The sequence below is a fragment of the Panthera leo genome, chromosome E1, assembly GCF_018350215.1.
Source record: "Panthera leo isolate Ple1 chromosome E1, P.leo_Ple1_pat1.1, whole genome shotgun sequence".
NCBI lineage: Eukaryota > Metazoa > Chordata > Mammalia > Carnivora > Felidae > Panthera > Panthera leo.
The window spans coordinates 35,205,373-35,224,798 of record NC_056692.1 but is presented as its reverse complement, the minus strand read 5'-3'; the positions used below and the strand labels follow the sequence as shown (position 1 = coordinate 35,224,798).

Genomic DNA, 19,426 nt, shown 5'->3' with positions numbered 1-19,426 from the left:
AGAGGTCAGTCATCTTGGGTGTTGTCAGGGACCCATCAAAGTGACCTTAAAGGGCCCTGATGTTGGGACTTCATTCCTTCAGGCAAAGGGGAACATGAGAATCCCCTTGGGGGCCAGGCCACTGAGCACAACAAGTGCCTCGTGCTTCTGTTCTCTCACATATACACGCACCAGCGCCCACACCAAGGCTAAGGCTGGTGTTGGGGACTACCCCAGCCTTGGCCCTACTCCCCCCTGCTCTCTCCACTCTCTGGGACTTCACCAAATCTCATCCTAGAACCCTGGTATCTGGACTGCCAGACCCATTCTATAGCAATCAGACACGTTGGCACAGAGCTGGGGGCTAGAACGACTTAAATTTTCTAGCACCCGGGGGGACAAAACTGCTCTGCCATGTCCCCTCCCACCTCTAGGAAACCTTTGATCCTTCAGGTACCTCAGGTAAGGTGCCTTGTGAGAGTAGGGACTGGGTATCCCCAGCAGGTTAGACTTCTCAGGGGAGGGACCTGCGCCTCGCCTGACCATATCATATCTAACCCATTCTCTGAACTCAGAAGGCTCCTAAAAAGAGGAAATGCGATAGGCCTAAGGAACTCTCTGGAAACCCCAGGCCTGACCAGGAGAAATGGGTAAAAATGTATGGGTGCCGATGGAGGAAATGGTGACAAGGAATTTGCTGGAAGCGGGAATATATGGGATCTCTGTAGAAGGAGCCTCACGGTCAGAGGCAGCACGGGTAGGAGGGGACCACGGGGCACAGACCGACAACCCTGTCCCTCCCCCACGAAACAAGATACCAGTCAGCGAGGCTCTGGGGGCTGCTTTTATGGGGGCGACTTGACAGAGGGCATGGTCCGTACAAAACCGGGAACAATACATACATATATATATTATATACAGAGACGCAGTCCTGCGGGGGGGCGGGGCGGGGGCGGTGCCGGTTGGAGAAACCGGAAGCGCCCCGCGGCCCCGCCCACTCCATCTGCCGGGGCGAAGGAGAAGTGCGTAGGTCTGGGCACTGAGACAGCCAGCTCTTTCAGGGGGTAGGGGCACGTCTGGGGGCAAGGGGTGGGGGGTGGGGGGCGAGAAATACTGATCGATGGCGTGGTCTATTTACAGGGGTCGAGAAGCCCAAACGGATGTGATGGGGGTTGTCTGTTTTTAAAAAATGAACAAAAATCCAGTCTGGGGCAGGGGCATGAGGAAGAGGCAGAATGAGAGGTGGATCCTGAAAAGGGGAGGGGACCTGGGGGTGGGGGTGGGGGTGGGTCTCACCTCCCTTGGTCCAATCCCCAATTTGGGGTTAGAGTGGGGAAACGGAGTGGATTTCACTTAGAAAGCAGGCTGCCAGCAGGGCAGCCCTGGTCTCCAAAAAGATGAGTAGTAGTAAAATTTTGCCCTCCGGTCAAAACATTGGAAAACTGTGGGCGTGGGTGGAGCGAGGCGGAATTTGCGATGTTAGTACAAGGCTTCCAGGTGTGGCCCTGGGCAGGGCAGGGCCTGGCTCTCTGGTGGGTGGGTGGGAAATGTTTGCCTTGCCTAAGCTGCAGCCAGGCCCCCTAAACTGACCTCTCCTCCCCGGCATTCCCAGGCTCGGCCAGGAAACTCGGAGCCCAGAGAGGCCACAGAACAGTTCCAGGAGGAGGTTATGGCTATTTGGCACCTGGGGGTCGGGAGGCACAAGGAAAAATTGAGGGCTGCTGCCCCAGGGAAGGGGGAGCTGGGGACCAGGTGTCCTGGACTCTCCCCTTTTCCCGAAGGATGCATGAGAAATCAGTGCAGGCCCAATCCCAGCCTCCAGGCTCCAGGGTGGACTCTGTCCCTCCTGGGAGGAGGGACCAGGATGGGAGGAGGAGGCGTGGAGGCAACCCCTCCCAGCAGGAGGGTCAGAATGCAACAGAGACAGCACAATGATGGGGGATGGGGAAAGGGGCCAAGAAGGTAGAATCTCAAGTCAAGAGGCCCAGGGGCCACGTAGGAGCCCCGTGGGCAGGGAGCAGCCTCCAGGTGGTGAGATGCTGGGAGAGCCCCCAGCCCCATTCCAGTCCAGAGACAAAGGCTGGAGGTTGTAAAGTCTGGCAGTATGGTCTGCAGGTCCTTGTGTCCATCCACCACCCAGGCCAAACCCTCGGCATCCCTGGGCCTCCGTGCCTCAGCCCCGCAGGGCGAGCAGGAGGCCGTTCTTCCAGCCACCTCTGTCTGCCCAGGCCCTCTGGTCCCTGAAGCTGGGGGAGGTGGGGCGGAGGGTGGGGGAGTCGGGGCACCTGTCCCCAGGCTGGTAGGGGGCGGGGTGAAGTATTGAGGACAGGGGAGGGAGGACAATGGGAGGGGATTAATTATTGTCCCGTCAAGGAGTGATTCCTGTTAAGTAGAGTTGGAATTCCTCAGTGATTGCAGGTTCCCTTCCAGTTCTGAGATCTGGCAAACAAAAGGGAGAGGGGTCAGGCCTGATACCAGGCACAGGCCCTGCCCCTCTGCCCACCCTGGTGGTGGCAGGACCCCGAGCCAGCAACACGACTCTCTCTGTCTCCCTCCAGGATCTACAGGGAGCCTGAGAGGAGGGGTCTACCTGCTGTCCCCTCCCCCAGCGCACCCCTGGGCCTACCTTGTCCAGGAGCTTGTCCATTTCCTCCTTCCTAGCCAGCTCTGACTCTTCCAGAACCCGGCGCTGTGCGGTCTCCTTTTTCAGGAACTCGATCTCCCTAGGGGTCAGCAGGGGGCAGCCCATGGGTGAGGGTGTGTGGTCTGACTGCCATCCAAGGAGTCTCAGGGCCCTCAGCCCTGTCCTTAGCCCCACCTGAGCAGCTCTCGCTCTCTCTCTCTCTCCCCCTGTTCTTAGGTCGGGAGGCCCCAGGTCTTTCCAAAGCTTCTGGGGCCTGTGCTGGCCCCGGTGGCCAGTCATCCTGGGCTCAGGCACCCTCACCAGGGCGCCCTCCAACTTCTGTGCTCTTTGCCTCTCTACTCAGGTGGCGGTGGGGAGGTTCTACCACCAGAGGCCTCTCTCAGTCCACCCTGGGCCAGGACCCGCCCCCCACCCCCACCCCCTGCTCCTAGTGCCCCGGCCACGTACTTCTGCTGGTAGTCTTTGATGAGGCGTTTGGCCTTGCTGTACTTGCGCTCCAGGGCCTGGTACTGGGCCTGGGTCTCCCGCAGGTGCTCGTCCACAGCCTGGCACAGGCTCTGGGCCTCCCCCCAGTAGCCCTCCAGCTTCTCCATGCGCTCCTTGTTCTCCTCCACGCTCTGCTCCAGCTGGGCCTTCTCCACCCGCCACCGCCCCTTCTCCTGCTCCAGGCTCTGTAGCTGAGGAAGGAGCAGCCATGGATTGGCGCGGGCCAGAGGCAGCCGAGGAGCGCCCCCATCCTGGCCCCGGGGCCAGTCTCTGGAGGATGCCTGCAGGTGTGGAGCCCGCTGCCCCCCAACTAGTAACTCTCCTTGGCCCAGCCTGAGAACCAGAGCCTGGAGTGGGGAGAGGCGGGAGCTCAGCCTCAGAGCCCCCAACCAGGGCCCCTGCGCCGTGCATGCACCTCGCGGGCCAGAGGCCCGGGTCAGTCACTGACCAGCTCTATGACCTGCGGCAAGGCAACTTCTGTCTTAAGCCTCCGGCCTCCCATCTGTGAAATGGGACTGCTTCCTGCCTTGCCAAGCTCACAGGGCCACAGGAAGAGGGTAGGTGTAAAAGAGCAGGGCAGGTGAGGGTCGCCATTGCCCTCTGTCCCCTCCACAGCTCTGGCCCTGATGACCAGTCCCTGCTTCAGTGGCTTCCTGAACAATCCCGGCTCCTCTGCCACCTTGTCTCCTGCTTCTCACAGTCACCCCACCCGCACAAATCTAGTCCTCCTTTCCGCGGTCTCACTGCCACTCCAGCGCTCAGCCTCAAGCCCCTGCCTCCCCCTCCAGCCTTGCTGGTGGCAAACGCCACCTGCTGTCCGTACCCCAGCCGCATGGGCCTTCTTGGAGATCCTCAGACTTGCCACATTCCCTCTTGCCACAGGGCCCTCGCCAGTGCCGTTCCCTGTGCCTAGAATGCCCCCCCCCACCTCCTCTCCCCCTTGCCCCATTATCTCCCCCTAGCTTACTCGTCGGCTCTCTGCTCAATGTGTCACTTCCCCAGAGAAGTCTCCTGTGATTCCCTCCAACAGCTCTGCCCCCCGCACCCACCCCCCCCTACACACACTCGGGCTGGATCAGGTTCCCCTGCTCTAGGTGCTCGGCACCCCTGTACTCTCCTCCTACAGAGCCCCGTGTCAGTTGGTAAGGACACAGACGTCACTGTGCACAAGGGCAGGCATCAAATCTGCTTCTGCCCACCACGGGGACCGGAACAGTGCTGGGCACTTAGAAGGTGCCTTATAGGCTTTTACAGATTGAAAGCACGAACAGACCTTTGACTCGCTTTCATGCTCTGCATGGGGTGTGGCCCATCATCTCCACCTCAGAAATGCAGCCCCAACCCGTCCTTCCTATCCATATCCTCTGCTGGCACTCTGGGCAGCCCTGGTCACCACGCCCCCAAGGACACCACCAGGGCCTCTAATTGGCTTGCCAGCCTCCAACATCAGCCCCTCTGCGAGAATGCACGCGTCCTGTGACCCTCTTCCCGAGGGAGGGTCGTGCCTCTGTGTCTCGGCAGACGGATGCCGAGGGTGTACCTATGCAGGCTGACGCACCTGCGTATACGGTCACGTGAAGCCCGAGTCCAGTGTCTCGATGTCCACACCGAGTGGGCGTCCCTAGAGATCTCGGTGAGTGACCCCACTCCCCCTGCCATGCTCTTACCTTCCTTTTTAGCTGCTGGATCTCTGCCTCAGTCACAGCGTGCTTGATCTGGAGCTGTGGGGGCAGAGAGGCAGACGCTCAGCTCCGGCTGGAGTTGGCCGTGCTGTTGGGAGGGATAATGGCCTGCCTTTGCCCGCCACCAGCCCAGGGACCGCCCCCCCCCCCTCCTCTTCCCACCTCCTTGAACTTGTGCACCAGCTTCTCGGGCTCCATGTCCACGGGGGACAAGGCGTCCTCGTTTTCCGCCAGCTCGAACACCTCGATGGCCATCTCGCCCCCTGGGAACGTGGGGCTCAGCTCCTCATCCTCGTCGGTGGCATATTCTCCTGTCTGCGAAGGGAGAGAGGCGACTGCACACCCTGTCCACCCCGGCTTCCCTCAGCTCTGATGAGCGGGGCTTAGACTGGCAACGGTCTGCCCAAGTCAGACTGGGGGGCTACCCGGGGGTGTGGTTCATGCCTCCCCCATCAGACTGGGGCTACGCCAGTGGGCGTGGTTTGCATCTGCCCCCAGCAGCCTGGGGAGTCCCCTGAAGGCCCAGGTAGTTCCCCTGTAAGACTGGGACCCCTGAAGAAACAGCCTGTGCTTTTCCCTTCACGCCACGGGTCCCCTGAGGTCTGGAGCCCCTTCTCCTTCCTTAGATTAGGTCCCCTGAGGGTAGAGGCTATGTATGCCTTCCCCTCAGAGTAGGGACTCTTTGAGGGAACTGTGTTTTCCTTGTAGGAGCAGGAAGGGTCTCTGAAGACAGAAAGTGTGACCCCTTCCAGAAGACTAAGTGTTCTTTGAAGGAAGGGTCTGCATGTCCTCCCTCAGTGTGGGGACTCCCCCAGGATAGGGACTGGTGTGCACCCGCCTTCTTCACAAGGCCTGGGAAAGCAGGGACAGAGGATGGTTGTAATGCTCCATCCAGCCACCAGGGGGCGATGATGCCACCGGCCGGGCCGGCAGTCCCTACCTCCTCATCGTCCTCCCCGTACTGGGCGTATCTCTGCTCCATCATCTCCCGCTGCCATCGCTCCTGTTCCAGGGTCTGCTGAATTAGCTGGGCCACCTCACTCTGCTCGCCTGGTCGCTCCCGGCCAATCATAAATCTGCAGGGGCACTAGCGTCATGCCTTCGCCTCTGTCTTTGACTGGGTGATGCCACCATCCTCCCCGCTGGCGCACCACCTCCGCCCCCGGACCCTCCCAAGGGAGGTGAAATGAGAGGGTTGAGTCCAGAGGCCGTGGAGTGTTAATAATGAATGGGGGAGCTGGGGGCCCTTCTTGGGTTTCCTTCCCCAGAGAGGCAGAAGGCCCGCTAACCCTCACGGCCAGTTTTGGGGGAGGGGTGATGTCAGCCAAACCCCCTGCTGGGCTGCAGGGGACAGGAGTTCAGAAGCCGCCTGGGCAGGGCGCTCTTCCTCCACCACTGGGGGAGAAATCGGGGCCCTGACCCATCCCAGCAGCCGGCTTCCCCACTCCCCTGCCCTGGGGCTGTGGGGGTGTGCCTTGTGTGAGCTCCAAGCCCCCAAGCTTCAGGAAGGGGCGGGACGATGGTGAGTGGAGACTGGGATGGAGAGGAAGTAGTGGAACTTCCAGGCACCAGCCCCTCCTCTCCGTGGCCACCCACATCCTGTTTCTGTCCACCACCCTTTCCTGGGGGCAGTGCCCCTCTTGGAGGGGGCAGGGAGTGGTCCCCGAATGTTATGCCAGAGAGGGACGTAAGGAGCTCCTAGCCCAGCTCCCTTCACCGACAGGCCCGGGGAGGAGAGTCGGCCAGGATTACACAGTGGGTGAGAGAGAAGGATGCGGTAGGTGGGTGCCCGGTGGGGGAGACTCCCAATTTGGATGGCATTCTCCCTGCACATCTTGGTTCTTTGGTGAGTTAGTCACGGACAAGCAGGGGAAGAATAAGTCCAAGAGGCCAGTTTGGAGGTGCAGCGGGCCATGGGCCTTGAAGCCTGTGCGGGTGGCCAGCAGTACTCAGGGGCTTGGGAGAGGACGGCAGGCGTAGGGTAGGGATACGGGCACAGCAATTCCTCCGGGGAGGGAGGCCATGAAAGCTCCTCTGTGTGGTGAGCCGCCCAGTGGCTCGGTCGGTCGGTTAATCATCTGACTCTTGGAGTCGGCTCAGGTCACGATCTCAGGGTCCGTGAGTTCGAGCCCTACGTCGGGCTCTGCACGGACAGGGCAGAGCCTGCTTGGGATTCTTTCTCTCTGTCCCTCCCCCGCTTGCTCTCTCGCTCTCAAAATAAATAAAAATAAACTTTAATTCAAAAAAAAAAAAAATAAGGGGGGCTGCCCAGACCTTACCTGGGTACGGCCAGGTGGGCTGAGTGCCGGGATGAGGGCCAAACCTCCTGTCCGCTCCCACCCCACCCAGCCCCCCCTGCTCCGGGCCCTTACCGCACTCGACCCTTGGTGTTCCGGAGCACGGAGGCTGCAAAGCTCTGGGTCACTCCCACCAGACTCGTGCCATCCACCTCCACAAGGAGATCATTCACTTGGATCCTGGGAGAGGCCACACTGGTCAGCGGGGGTCACCGGGGAACCGGAGCTGAGGTAGAGGCGGTCCCCCTCCCATCCGAAACTCGAGGCTCAGTCCCCGCTGGGCCCTGGTACTTTGTCTACTTGGATAAAACGCATGAGGCCAGAGCATCCCGTATCGCCCCAGACTCACCAGCGGGCAGGGAGACCCGGGCAGGCAAAGCAGACACGGGCACGCAGGACCAGGAGTGGTGGCAGGCACACGTCCTGCGACAATCACACCCCTGTCCCTCCTCCGTCACACCCGACAGAGTGGGTATAGAGCATCCAGAGTTCGTTACCACCATGGACGCCGGCGGGGGCCCGAAGCACAGGCGACACACGGTCCGCTTCTAAGTCCACGTCTACAGACCCGGGTCTGCCGAGTGGCTCCCAAATGCCCGGGACCCACGTAGCGGAGCAAACTGCGGCGCTCACGTGCTGGCCCGTAGGCTCACGGCACCCTCATACAGGGACACAGCCCCCACCACGTCCTCAGTGTGGCACGAGGGGCCCTGCTTCTCGGCACAAGGAGAGAGACCGGGGTGTCCGGCCCAGCCTGCCGAGGGGGACGAAGGGACTGGCGGGACCCTTGGCCACCTCCTTCCTCCACTCCCACCTCCCTGCAAGCTCCAGGCCTTCTCCCCGGCCTCCTATGCGGAAATGGAGGAAATGGCCTATTGTGAAGAGCTCACCCCCGCACGCCCCAGGTGTGGCCACACTCTCAACATGGGCGCACACTTCCCACATCACCACCACCAGGGAAGGCTCTGGAAATTCAAATGAGGGGGTAAGGGAAAGGGCGGAGGCCGTCACCTTCCTTTTGTCTGCCCCCCGAGCCCCCAGGGCCACAGCAGGCAGCAGCACCCTGAATGAGGCAACCCAAGCTCCAGCAACATGACCCCAAGTCACCCGGCCCTCACAGGGACACCCATTCACCTCTGTCACACCGAGGGGGTCCGGGTTGGGAGGTACCACCACAAGGCACCCCTGATTATCAACCTCCAGCTTCCGACAACCCCGGGGACGCCCTAAAGCCCGTCCCACTTCCCCCCTGCGATACACACACACAGTGGAGGGGCCCACAGTGGGGTCACTGGGCCGCCTGGGGCTCCAGGAGGCCCTCCCTGAACCTTCTGACCCCTCCAGCCTCAGACGCCAAGCAGAGCACCCATGCGCACACATGCACACGCACGCACACAAGGAGCGCCTCCCCTCCAGGCACGGCCCACCAGTCTTTCTAGCCACACCATGCACCTGGATCCCCCTTGCTTGCTATGCTCCCGCCACACCCGCCTGCTTTCAGTCCCCTTCCTGGAACCTGCCGCACATTCTACTCCCTCAGCCTGGCTAACTCCTGCTCATCCTTCAGGTCTCAGCTCCAACGTCACTTCCTCCAGGAAGCCTTCCCTGCGAGCCAGAGAGAACAAGTCCTCCTTTTGATGCCTTCGTGGCACCCCTGTGCTACTTTTCCCGTGGTTTCTGTGCGTCCACTTGGATGCCCGTCTGCCTCAACATACCACATGCTTCTTGAGGGCAAGGCCCTCATCACTGACTCCCCAGGGCTGGCTCCAGCCCCGCCCACAGAGCCAGAGACTCGGTATTTGCTAAGTGAAAATCAAAAAGCTCAGAGGTCTCCGCCAGGAACACAACCTCCACGCCTGTGCTCTCCCTACCGCAGCCCAACACACACCGAAAGCCAGGACGTGCGATGCCTCCGCGCAGCCCCCCTCCAAAGAATGTAAGTGCCTTGAGGGCAGGGGTCCCATCAGTTGTGTTCGGCGCTGTACCCCCTGGACCAGCACCAAGCACGATAAGGCTCCAGGAATACCTGAGCCCCACACAGACAGTGGCCCGCCCCGCGGCTGGCAGCCAGTGGGGGAGGGGGAGGCGGTACCTGCCGTCCCGATGGGCTGCACCACCCTCGGTCACGGTCTTCACGAAGATGCCCAGCTTCTCCAGGCCCATGTCCGCCCCGGCCCCCATACCGATGATGCTGATGCCCAGGCCCTCAGAGTCTGTGGAGCAAAAAGTCGTGAGAGGCTGGTGTTGGGAGGTGGGGGTGGGGTGAGGCGTTCCAGCCAGGGCTTGCAGGGGGACAGAGAGAGAGAGATGTCCCCCCCACCCCAATCTCCAACCTCACCCCAGGGCACAGCCCGACCTCGAGCAGCAGGCCCCGCACTCAGGGGATGTCCGCAACTGGGGAAGGGACACCGTTCTCTCCCCTCTCTTTGTCAAGCCAACCAGGAGGCTCGTGGGTCACTCCCTGCTCTGTGCTCTCCACCCCCAAGAACCACTGGGCAGCAGGGCAGGCCGAGGGTGGCCCGGGGGGGTGGGCCAGAGACGACTCTGCACGCAGATGAGGGGTGCAGAGGGATGGGCGCAGCTGCCCCCCTCCTGTCTCACGGGCCTCTGACATCCAAACTCTTATCTTCCCCCACAAACAGGCTCTTCCCGTCTGCCACTCCCTCCTGGGGCCTGGGAGTCACCTGGATTCCTCCCTCCCCCATCACGGCCTCAGCCCGGGCCAAATAGCCTCCAGATCCTGCAGATTCTGCCTCGCAAGGATCTCTCCAGTGCACCCACTTCCCACACAGCCATCGTCTGGTCCACACCACTGTGGTCTCTCCCCATCCACTTATGACCCTTCTCCCCACAGCACAGCCTGCGGTGGTCTTTCTAAAATACCTTTCCCATGCCCTGCCACGGTTTCCCGGTCCATCCACGGGGACCACCTGTCCTCCACGTGGTCTACGAGGCCCCACATACCCCCCTTGCCCTCGTGATCAAAATCTAGCCGAGTCTCTCTTTTCTCTTTCCCGCAACCTCTCCTGAGTTCCACCCCCCCCCCCCAACCTCCACCTTCAGAACTCAATGCAAGCATTCCTTCCTCGGGGACCCCACTGACCTGAGCCTACATGCTGTTACGGCAGCCCCTCCCATCCCTGCCCAGCACCCATGACAGCCTGTGAGGACACAGTTGGCTGGGAGTGTCCCATCAGTGCTGGCTTCCCACCAGCGCGAGGCCCACACAGAGCCCAGAGCCCAGCCCCCAGCGCCCCCCGGGGACCTGGCAGCTGGGCTGAGTGAGCACAGAGTGGGGCAGGACAGGGTCGGTGGTGGGAGCTCTGGCCGCAATGGAGTCCGTGTGGCTGGGGGCGCTGGCAGGGGCCCAGGCAGGGTAGACACCAAAGTCCCCAAGGAAGCACCCCCCCCCCCACCCCACGCCAGGGCCCAGGGCAGAGCTGGCGCCAGAGGAGAGACCCCCCACCCCCACCCCGCGGCCGTGTCTCACCCTTCTCCAGCTCCACAGGGAACAGCTCCAGCCTCTCTACCCGCTTCTCTAGCTCGTACTCAGCGGAGGCGGCCATGGGATCCACGTCCTCGTTGCGCCGGTCGTAGTCCTCGTTGGAGTAGGTACTGAACACCTGCAGAGAGGCCGCTCGTCAGAGGGCAAGGGCAGAGCTGGTGCGGAGAGGCCGCCAGGGCCGGCTGAGGCCACCCGTTGGCCTGCTCCAGGCCTCCCCCAGCCCCAAGATGACCCCAGCTCGGAGGGAAGGGCCTGCTAGCGCTTCAGTCCACAGGGCGAGAGACAAAGGGATGTCGTCGCCCCATCCGCACCGTCACTCTCTCCTGCAGCCCCAGCTGGGCATGAGCATGGCTGCTGTGGAAGGAAAGGAAGGGCAACCCTGGAGAAACCGTCAGACTCAGGAAGCCAGGTGTCCAGGTCAGAGGCAGACCAACAGACTGGGGCAGAAAGAGACATAGGAGGACCCAGAGAGCCAGACAGGGGCAGACACAGACGGCGGCGGGAGAGTCCGGGAGAGTCGAAAGAACAGGCTGAGCAGGAGCAGAGGGGAAGCGGAGGAGGGGAGTAAGAATGGAGAAGATCCGGGAGGATGCCAGATGGGGAGAGAGGGGGGAGCGGGTGTGAGACGCAGGGAGAGGGGAGGGAGGAGGAGAGAATGGGACAGAGAGGCACCCAGGACCCTAGGCCCCAGCTGACCTGAACTTGAAGTTGAGGCTGGGGTGGGGGAGAGAGGCAGGCAGGATCACCCCAGCCCCATGGAGAAAGGCCAGCACTCTACTTGAGGTGCCCCTCAGGTGACGGGAGGTAGGGAGGGTGAGGGGAAGAACGCCAGGCCCACGTGGCCTTGCCTGCATGGCCAGGCCTCAGTTTCCCTCCAGAGAAGCAGCTCTGAGGCGTCCCCCTTATCCCCAGTGCACTAGGAGGCCCAGGCCAGAGGCTCGGGGTCCTGGTGACAGCAAGGAGCCCGGGCAGGCAGCAGCCCCTCTGACGTGGTCCACAGTGAGCCCAGCCTGCAGGGAGGCCCCAAGGCCAGCCCTACCTTGTCGGCCCCTGTACCCTCTGCTGTCTCCTTCCTGTGGCTCTCTGTGAGAAGGAGAATTCCGACCCTCCCCCAGAGAACAGAGAAGCTAGGGCAGGGGCTCTGTGGGAGTGCCTAATTCTGGGTCCAGGCGGGGGTACCCCCAGTGGGAGGTTAATGAGCACCATTTGGGGTACCATGACGCGTTCATGCTTCGTTGCCTGCAGCGACAGGTTGGCACCACTTGGAGCTAAGCGGGGGCGAGGAAGGGTGGGAGCAGCTCTATCTGACGGCTGGGCCTGAGGCCTGAGCAGCTGGAGTGGAGCACCGTGTCCCCCGAGGCCCCTGCCGGGGCCCTCTCTCCTCCAGGAGCAGGCCCAGGGGCACCCTGGCGGGCAGTAGACTTGTGTCCCAGCCTTTGTTCGGGCTCGCTCGGTGTCATCCTCCACTCCCCACCGGAGCCTCGCTCCCACGGTGGGGTTTCATAGGATTAGAAGTGCAGCTGGGAGGGGCCTATGTGGTCACTTAACTCACTCCCCTCGATTTCGCTGCATCAGAGAAACTCGAGCTCAGGCCCTTAAAGCTCATCGTCAATTGTGCAGTGGCCCCCTGACATCTGGCCGCTGGCCTCCAAGCCCCCTGGAGGGAGGGGCCACCCAGTCTGCAGATAGAATAAGATGCCAGGTCTGCCGCTAAGGTCACTCGGGTTGGCCAGTGGCCGGGCAGGATGAGACTCCTCCCGGTGGGCCCTGGCAGGTGGGTCACCTGTGACTTTGTCCCCGTTGCACTCATGCCCCCGGGGCCTCGCAAATCGGCTTTGGCCCACTTTTGCACGAGTCCCTTGACCCTCACCCCAGGCCCCAGGCCCCCTCTCACATTGCCCACCAAGATGTGCCGAGCCTATCAGAAGGCCCAGTCCCCCGCCCCCAACCGAGCATGTGGAATCGGGCTCTCTGTCCTCAGCAGAAGCCTCCGTAGAGGCAACAACCGGGTCATCGGTAGGACACAAGACCCTCCAATCAGTGTCAATGCAGAGTGGGGGCAGGGAAAGGGGAAAAACAGGGACCCACTGCCCAGGGTGGGGAGGAGGAAATCCCCAGCAAGGTCAAAAGTCACACATACCAAGGCAGCACCACAGACCACTGGCTCCCACACTCCTGCGAGCGACGGTCACCAGGGAGTCGGGAAACACTGCTCCAAATCATGCGCTATTTTTTACCCAAAAATCAGGGTAAGGTGTCAAATATAGACAGTCAGAGGCCCAGGACTGAAAAACCAAACTCCACCTCTGAAGGGATCAGGCCACTCAGAGAACTGGTTGGGGATGGGAGGGTCCTGACTCCCTCCGTGGTCCCCACCTCCTCCTCGGGTCCCAAGAAACACCATAATCTTCCTTCCAGACCATCCAGGATCCTGTCGCCCTCAGGAGGGGGAGGGCTGGGAAAGGACACGTAAGGTCGCAGCCCCAGATGGGGGAGGGATGGCGTGGCTGGAGTGGCACCTTTCAGGCCTCCGCTGGGGTGGGAGCGGGGAGGTGGGAGAGGGGCAGCCGTCGTTAGGAGGGGTGGGAGGGAACCTGGGCAGCTTCAGTGTCCAAGAGCAGTTATGGAAACTTCAAGCAAACAGATGAGGGTTTGGCAGGGGAGGGGTAAAGGCAGGGTCCAGGCCTAGGAGAGTCCAGGGGCCCGGACACTCCCCTGCAGCAGACCTGGTGCTGGGCACAGCTGAGCCTGGGGTGGTGAGAAAGGGCCATCTAGACTGGATGTGCTAGCCAAGATTGGAGGGTGGCAGGAAGTGGGGGGTGGTGACCTGGGACTCTTAATTCTTCCCAGGGATGTCCCCCTACCCAGACCCCGTCGGCACTGTTCTGAGGAGCTCAGGGCACTGGCACAAGCCACAAATCAATCACCAAGAGCGATGGTGGGGAAGTGGGGGGGGGTGGACTGAGACCCCCAAAAGGGGCAGCTCCCATCCCTCTTTTAGGGCACCCAAAGAATGTGGCAAGAGCACTGGGAGTTTGCCAAGGCCATGAGAGTCTGTCCTACTGAGCAGCCAAGAGCAAAGGCATGTGGGCAGCTGCCAGGCATCCTGGGGGCTTTCCCAGCCCCACCCCCTCTCTTCGTGCCCAGTCCAAGGCCCAGCCCCCTCATGGGCCAGGCAAGGTGCCTGCTCCCTGTGGAGCCCAACACCTCCACCTCCCCAGATGGCCCAGCACCGACCCCAGGAAACAGGGCCCCAGCGCCAGGCCTTTCCCCCACCCCCAGTCACATGGGCCCGGCCCAGCTCACCCTCATAGACCTGCTTCCCTCTTTCACTTCTGCAAACTTGGGGTGGGGGCTACAGACAGGATGAAGGGCTGCGGTCCCCTACACCTTCGTTTTAGGAAGTTCTTGGCTCCTCCCTCCTCTATAGGGGAAAAGTGGGGGTGGGGGGGGGTGTTTCTAAGCTCCCCCCACCTCTCCCGCCCAGAGTGGAGTAAGGACCGATGTGGGGAGGGTCTCCTGAGGACACACACACAGACGCACACCTCCCCACCACCCAAGTCCCAGCCTCAGGCAGCCTCCGGAGGAAGCGTGTCTGGGAGAGGAAGGGAAAGCAGGTGTCCCAGGATGCGGGTGCGGCGGAGCCTGGGCGAGGTAGCAGGCAGAGGAACCTGAGGGCAGGTCGGGGCAGGCCGCCCTGTCTCAGGCCTGAAAATCGTGCCCCTCTGACAAACAGCTGGAACTCCCCCACGCCCCCCTCAGGGTGGTAACTTCTGGGAAGGGGGCTGGGTGGCAGGGGCTGACTCAGCCTGCCAAACCCGGCTTGGCGAGGCGGGGGCGACGGCGTGCACGTGGCAGGGGCGGCGCGGGGGCGGGAGGGGGGCTCACTTACTTGGATGGGCGCCGTGCTGAAATGGATCTTCCGGCTCGGGGCCGGGTCCTCTTCTTCCGAGAGCCCCGGGATCTCCACGCACCCCGACTCGGGCTCGTAAGGGGGCTCCCCATCCTCCTCGTCTTCTTCGTCGTCCTCCTCCAGGGCACTGCCCCCAGAGTCCTCCCCCAGCCCACTGTAGGCGCTCACGTCCACCAAGTCTGCCTCCGAGAAGTCCTCCTTCTTGGACTCATCCGCCTCCTCGGGGGCCACGTCCGGGGCCCGGCCGTTGCCCACCCCTCTTTCAGGCGCAGCCACGGTCGCCGCGGCCTCCTCCGGGGCCGCCTGGGCCTTCTTCTGCTCCTCGGGCGCGGGGCTGGCTGTGGTTGCCAAGGTGCTGCCATTCTCCAGGGCCGCGTGGACCGTCACCTCCGCCTGAATCACCTCCCCGGGCGCCGCCTCGGCCTCCGACTCCCCGCTCTCCTCCACCTCCACGGGCTTAATCTTGCGCACCTCCCGGGGCTTGGGGGGCGGCCGGGCAGGGGCCACTCGGTGCTGCGGAGGCTGCTGCCCTCCAGGGCCGCGTTCCTTCTCGGCCGGTGCATCCCCCGACGGGGCGGGCGGCGGCGGCGGCGGCGGCTGCTGGAACACCCGGGACCGCTTACTGACCAGCTTCGAGTTGACCTGGGGAACCCCGGCGGCCGCGGCCCTGGGGAGCCCGGGCCCACGGTGGAGGCCGGTCCTCGAGTCGGCCTTCTCGAAAACGGCGCTGAGCTGGCTGACCGTCGGCGACACGGCGTCGGCGTCCAGCTTGTCCAGCGCCTCGGTGCTGCCGTTGAAGCGCACCACGACGTCCAGCTTCCGGTCCTGCAGGCCGGCGCGCTCCTGCCTCAGCAGCCGCCGCGCCACGGCCTCCTTGTCGCCGCCCGCGGCCGCCGGGACGCTCCGTTCGAACAGCTTCCGCGTCTCCTGCAGCCGGGACGGCGGGTGCGGCGGCGGCGCGGGCTGCGCCGAGGGCGCGGGCTTGGAGTCGAAGCGGCTCACGCGCTCCGACACGCTGGTGCCCAGCTTGAGCAGGGCGCTGTGGTCCACGTTCTCGTTCAGGCTGCTGGCCCGCGGCAGCGACAGGCGCACGCCGCGCTCGGGCGCCCGCGGGGCCTCGGTGGGGCCCGCGCCGCCGCCCGCCTCGCCCGGCGGCCCCGCCGTCGTGCCCATCTGCAGGAACATACTTTTGATGCGGTGGACGTTGGAGCCATATTTCTTGTGGTGGGCCGCCTTGGGTGCCTCGTCGGGCCCGGGCGCGTCCGGCGGCTTCAGCGCCTGGATGCCCGCCTCGTAGGCGCTGCGGTGCGGGGAGGCGCTCCGGAGGGGACCCCCGGGCCCCCGCGGCTCCGTCTTCATCATGGTGGGGGGAGACGGGGGCGCATCCCCTCGCTTCCCGCTCCCCCCCTCCAACAGGCGGCTGGCCAAGTCGGGACCACCGCCCCCCTCCCCCCCGAGAAAAGAAACCCCGGAAGGCCTTTTTTAGGCTCCCCCCAAACCAAGCTGCCAAAAACAGTTAACCCCGCTTGAAGAAAAAAAAAAAAAGGAAAAAAAAAATCTCCGAGCACCCTGTGTGGGTCGCCTCCCCCAATCCAGCTGCCACAGACAGCCAGCCCCTCTTTCAAAGCCCGAGAGAGCGGCCTGCTACGGTCGCCTCCACCCAAATTAGAAAAGCGGCGGCCGGGGCCGGTGGGACCGCGCGCCCTGCCCGCGAAGCAGCGGCGGAGGCGCCGGCTCACATCGTCCGAGGCGGTGTCAGCGGGGCTGGCAGCCCGGGCGTCCCCCACCCCGGCCGGGGGCCTCGGCTCTCGGGGGGCCCGGCACCCCGGCGCCCATGGCTGCTCGGCCGGCCCGGGCCGCTCCGCCGCCGCGCCACCCTCCCTCCCTCCCTCCCCCCCGCGCCCCGAGCCTCGGTCTTTCTCTGGCTCTGCCCGAGCGGCGGCTGCCCGAGACCGAGCGGCTGCCCTTCTCGCCGCCGCCGCTGGGGGACTGGCACCTCTGGGTCCTAAAGGGATCGGATTTCCGGGGCCGGAGTCTGTGAGCCCTCCCCTTCCCCTCCTCCCGAACGTATCCCCTCCCCTGCCGGTCCCTCGCCGACCGCCTGACGCTGACCCCAGTTCTCGGCCTGTCCTCTCCGGCCCTTCCATCCCAGCCTCTGATTGCGGCTTAGCACGACCCTCAGAAGCACAACCCCACCAAATATTGGGTGCGGGGAGGCAATCCAGCCCCAGTGGTCTCTGTGCGGTCCCCTCTCCATTCCAAACGTGAGGGGAGATTAGTGGGGCGGGGCAAAGGATCCTTCATGGTCCTTGGAGTTCCCCAGTATGGTTCAAGACCATCAGCATCAAAATCTATGGGCACTTAAATTTTTTCTTTTTTTTTAATTCAGATTTTTGGGCCCTCCTCCAAACTTTGTGAAACAGAATCTCAGAGGCCGGCGCAGGAATCTGCATTTTCACAAATTCTCGTGTAGAACCGTTTGCGCTCTCTCAGGTGTGAAAGCTGGGTCCAGTGTTGCTGGCTTTGTGGTGGAGGAGGAAAGGAGAAAGGAAATGGTCCTCATGGCCCAGGTGGCAGCCCAAAGCTGGCCTTTGCCCTTTGGAAGTCTGAAAGGGGTGTCAGCCTGCCCAGCACCCAGGCTGCAAGAGAGGGGGCGGAATCCGTGTCTTCAAGCCCCTGCTAGGGCACTCTTGCCTCTCAAACAAGAAGGAGTTTGGGAGGAGGAATTCTGGAGGCCTGGGGCCAAAGTTTCAGCAGTGAGAGGTCTAGCTTGGGTCTCTGATCTAAAGGATCCTGGCCACTGTGTGCAAGTGTGTGTTAGGGAGGCAGGGAGAAATATGGTAGTGATCTGCACATCCCCTGTCCCGGCAACCCAGAAAGTTGTTCTGATGCTCTCCCCAACCCCACATATACAACAAGGAGCCTGGGTTGCCCTTTACGCATCCCCAGCTGCCAGGGCTGGGAGTAAATGTCCACCCAATAGACCATGACAGGTCCAGATGCGCTGCCTCACTCCACAGATCCCAGAAAATGCTGAACAGTGTGGACCCTAGGACCCAGGGAACGACTCAGGCACAAAGCCTCCCCCCACTCCCAGCTGCTTCCTGCATCTAAGGCCTTCCTGCGGTCTCTGCCTCCTCCCCCGCCCTCTTCTCTTCCATCCTCTTCCTCTTCTTCCCAATCTCCCACTCTCTCTCCAGCTCGCCTAGAAGGGCTGTTGTAGGGGATCCTCCCACCCCTCCACTGTAGGGGTGTGTGTGGGTTTTGCGGGGATATAAGCCGGTTAACACGTGCAAAGGAGCATGGGGGATGGGGTGTGGGAAGCTGCCTGGGAATCCTGAATATTGGGACAGGGAGGGGCCAGGAACCACAGGACTGGATCCAGAGGCTAAGGGAGAGGGAAGATTTGGGCTCCAAGCAGGAACCGGAAATGAACCCAGACCTCAGGCTTTCCAGGGACACCTGCCTCCTTTGCCCAGCTGCCCGGGGTTGCTTTCTGCCCTTTCCCCCCCTCCTCCCCTTCCCCTGCCCCCCCCCCCCCCCGCCGGCAATTTTACACTTTGGGATGGGACAGGCTGAAGAAACCATCCTCAATCTCCCCTCCCTCCTAGCCCTTTTTAGAAGACCTCTTTAAAGAACAAGCTTTGGGACTTGGGTTTCCAAGTTCCAGTCTGGAGCTGGAATCCCGCCTCCCCTCGAAGGTCCCCCGACCCCTCTGTAGAAGTTGGGTGAGACAGAAATCTCACCTAGCTGAGGGGATGGAAGTTTGGACAGTGTCCCCAGAAACTCTTGTGTGGACTGGAGGAGGGCGCAGGCCCCTGGGTGTTCTGCCCAGAATCTCCCACACCCTTTGGTGAGTCATCTTAACTGGTCCCAGCCCAAGGGGTCTGGGCCCACGCTTCTGGCCAGGTGGGGAAGTTGGCTTCTAAGGGTGGGAGGAGGAGCTGAGAACCAGCAGTCAGGACCAGTGACCCTGGGACCCCCAACACCTCCAGCAGCAGCAGCATGGGGGGCAAACTGGATTACCGAGGTGCTTGGATCTCCCTCGTCCTGAGACTTCCAAGGGTGAAACCCTTTTAAGTGCTTTGGGATGCAGGCGGGTGGAGTCAGCCCAGAGCTTGGAAGGCTGAGGCTAATGAGCGGGATTATTATTTCATGGGCTCCTGGTTAGCTCAGCGACACCCCCAGCCAGAATTCCCGAAGAAGCTTTTAAGGAGCAGTAAATGCTTTACCATCACTCCTTCCCTGGGGTCAGGCACCAAGCCGGCTGGCCTGTGAGATTAGGCTAGACCAGTGGGGAATGGGGTATAATCTCTTCCATCCCCCTCCCTGCCTGTCTGGAGCAGTAATCCCCCCTGCAGTGAGGGTACTTTTGGAAGGGTTACCATCCAAATGGAAAGATTTAAACCTAATTTCCATCCTGTCACCGTGAATCCTCACCTCTCTCCTTCGGATCAGCACCCCACACCCCAGGGTAATTTAATCATTCTTTCTGTAGTCCTGTGTGGAGAAGGCCTTGATGGCCAAGTTGTCTTGTGGTCTTTAAGTGGAAGTTCGGCTCAGGTCATGATCTCGCTGGTTCATGAGCTCGAGCCCCACGTCGGGCTCTGTGCTGACACCTCAGAGACTGGAGCCTGCTTCGTTGTCTGTGTCTCCCACTCTCTGCCTCTGCCCCCCCCCAAAATAAATAAACATTACCAAAAAAATGTTTATAAATGGAAGTTCCTTCTTCACCTTGCGCTGGAAGAGAGGGTGAGGCGGTTCCCAAAGCTGACCCAGGAGCTAGGCTGTCAGAGATCAAATCGGGGCTCTTTCACTTGCTAACTGTGTGACCTTGGGAAAGTCACTCGGTGTCTCTGCTCTGAGAAGATAAACAGAATAAAGTAGCTGGAACACAGAAAGTAGGGTATGTGGGGAAGG

General features: G+C 62.2%; 1 protein-coding gene across 1 annotated transcript; it reads right to left on the bottom strand.

Annotated features, from left to right (window-relative positions):
* Positions 1 to 805: 805 nt before the first annotated feature.
* Positions 806 to 16,349, bottom strand: PPP1R9B (protein phosphatase 1 regulatory subunit 9B). Its single transcript, XM_042914543.1, has 10 exons — positions 14,486 to 16,349; positions 10,579 to 10,711; positions 9,181 to 9,301; positions 7,164 to 7,268; positions 5,732 to 5,867; positions 4,954 to 5,106; positions 4,777 to 4,830; positions 3,071 to 3,300; positions 2,606 to 2,702; positions 806 to 2,418 (listed from the first exon to the last, which is right to left on the bottom strand). Exons 1-10 carry the CDS (start codon positions 15,866 to 15,868, stop codon positions 2,365 to 2,367), a joined length of 2,466 nt encoding a protein of 821 aa, XP_042770477.1. The 5' UTR covers positions 15,869 to 16,349; the 3' UTR covers positions 806 to 2,364.
* Between the last annotated feature and the right edge of the window lie 3,077 nt (positions 16,350 to 19,426).

What these genes read in the sequence shown, in the direction of transcription:
- PPP1R9B (XM_042914543.1), bottom strand. Translation starts at nt 15,868, where the DNA reads ATGATGAAGACGGAGCCGCGGGGGCCCGGGGGTCCCCTCCGGAGCGCC. An exon ending in GCAGCCCATCGGGACGGCAG is followed by an intron (nt 7,269 to 9,180) that starts GTACCGCCTCCC and finishes GGCCTCTCCCAG; the next exon opens with GATCCAAGTGAATGATCTCC. An exon ending in ACGGGGAGGACGATGAGGAG is followed by an intron (nt 5,107 to 5,731) that starts GTAGGGACTGCC and finishes CTCCCTTCGCAG; the next exon opens with ACAGGAGAATATGCCACCGA.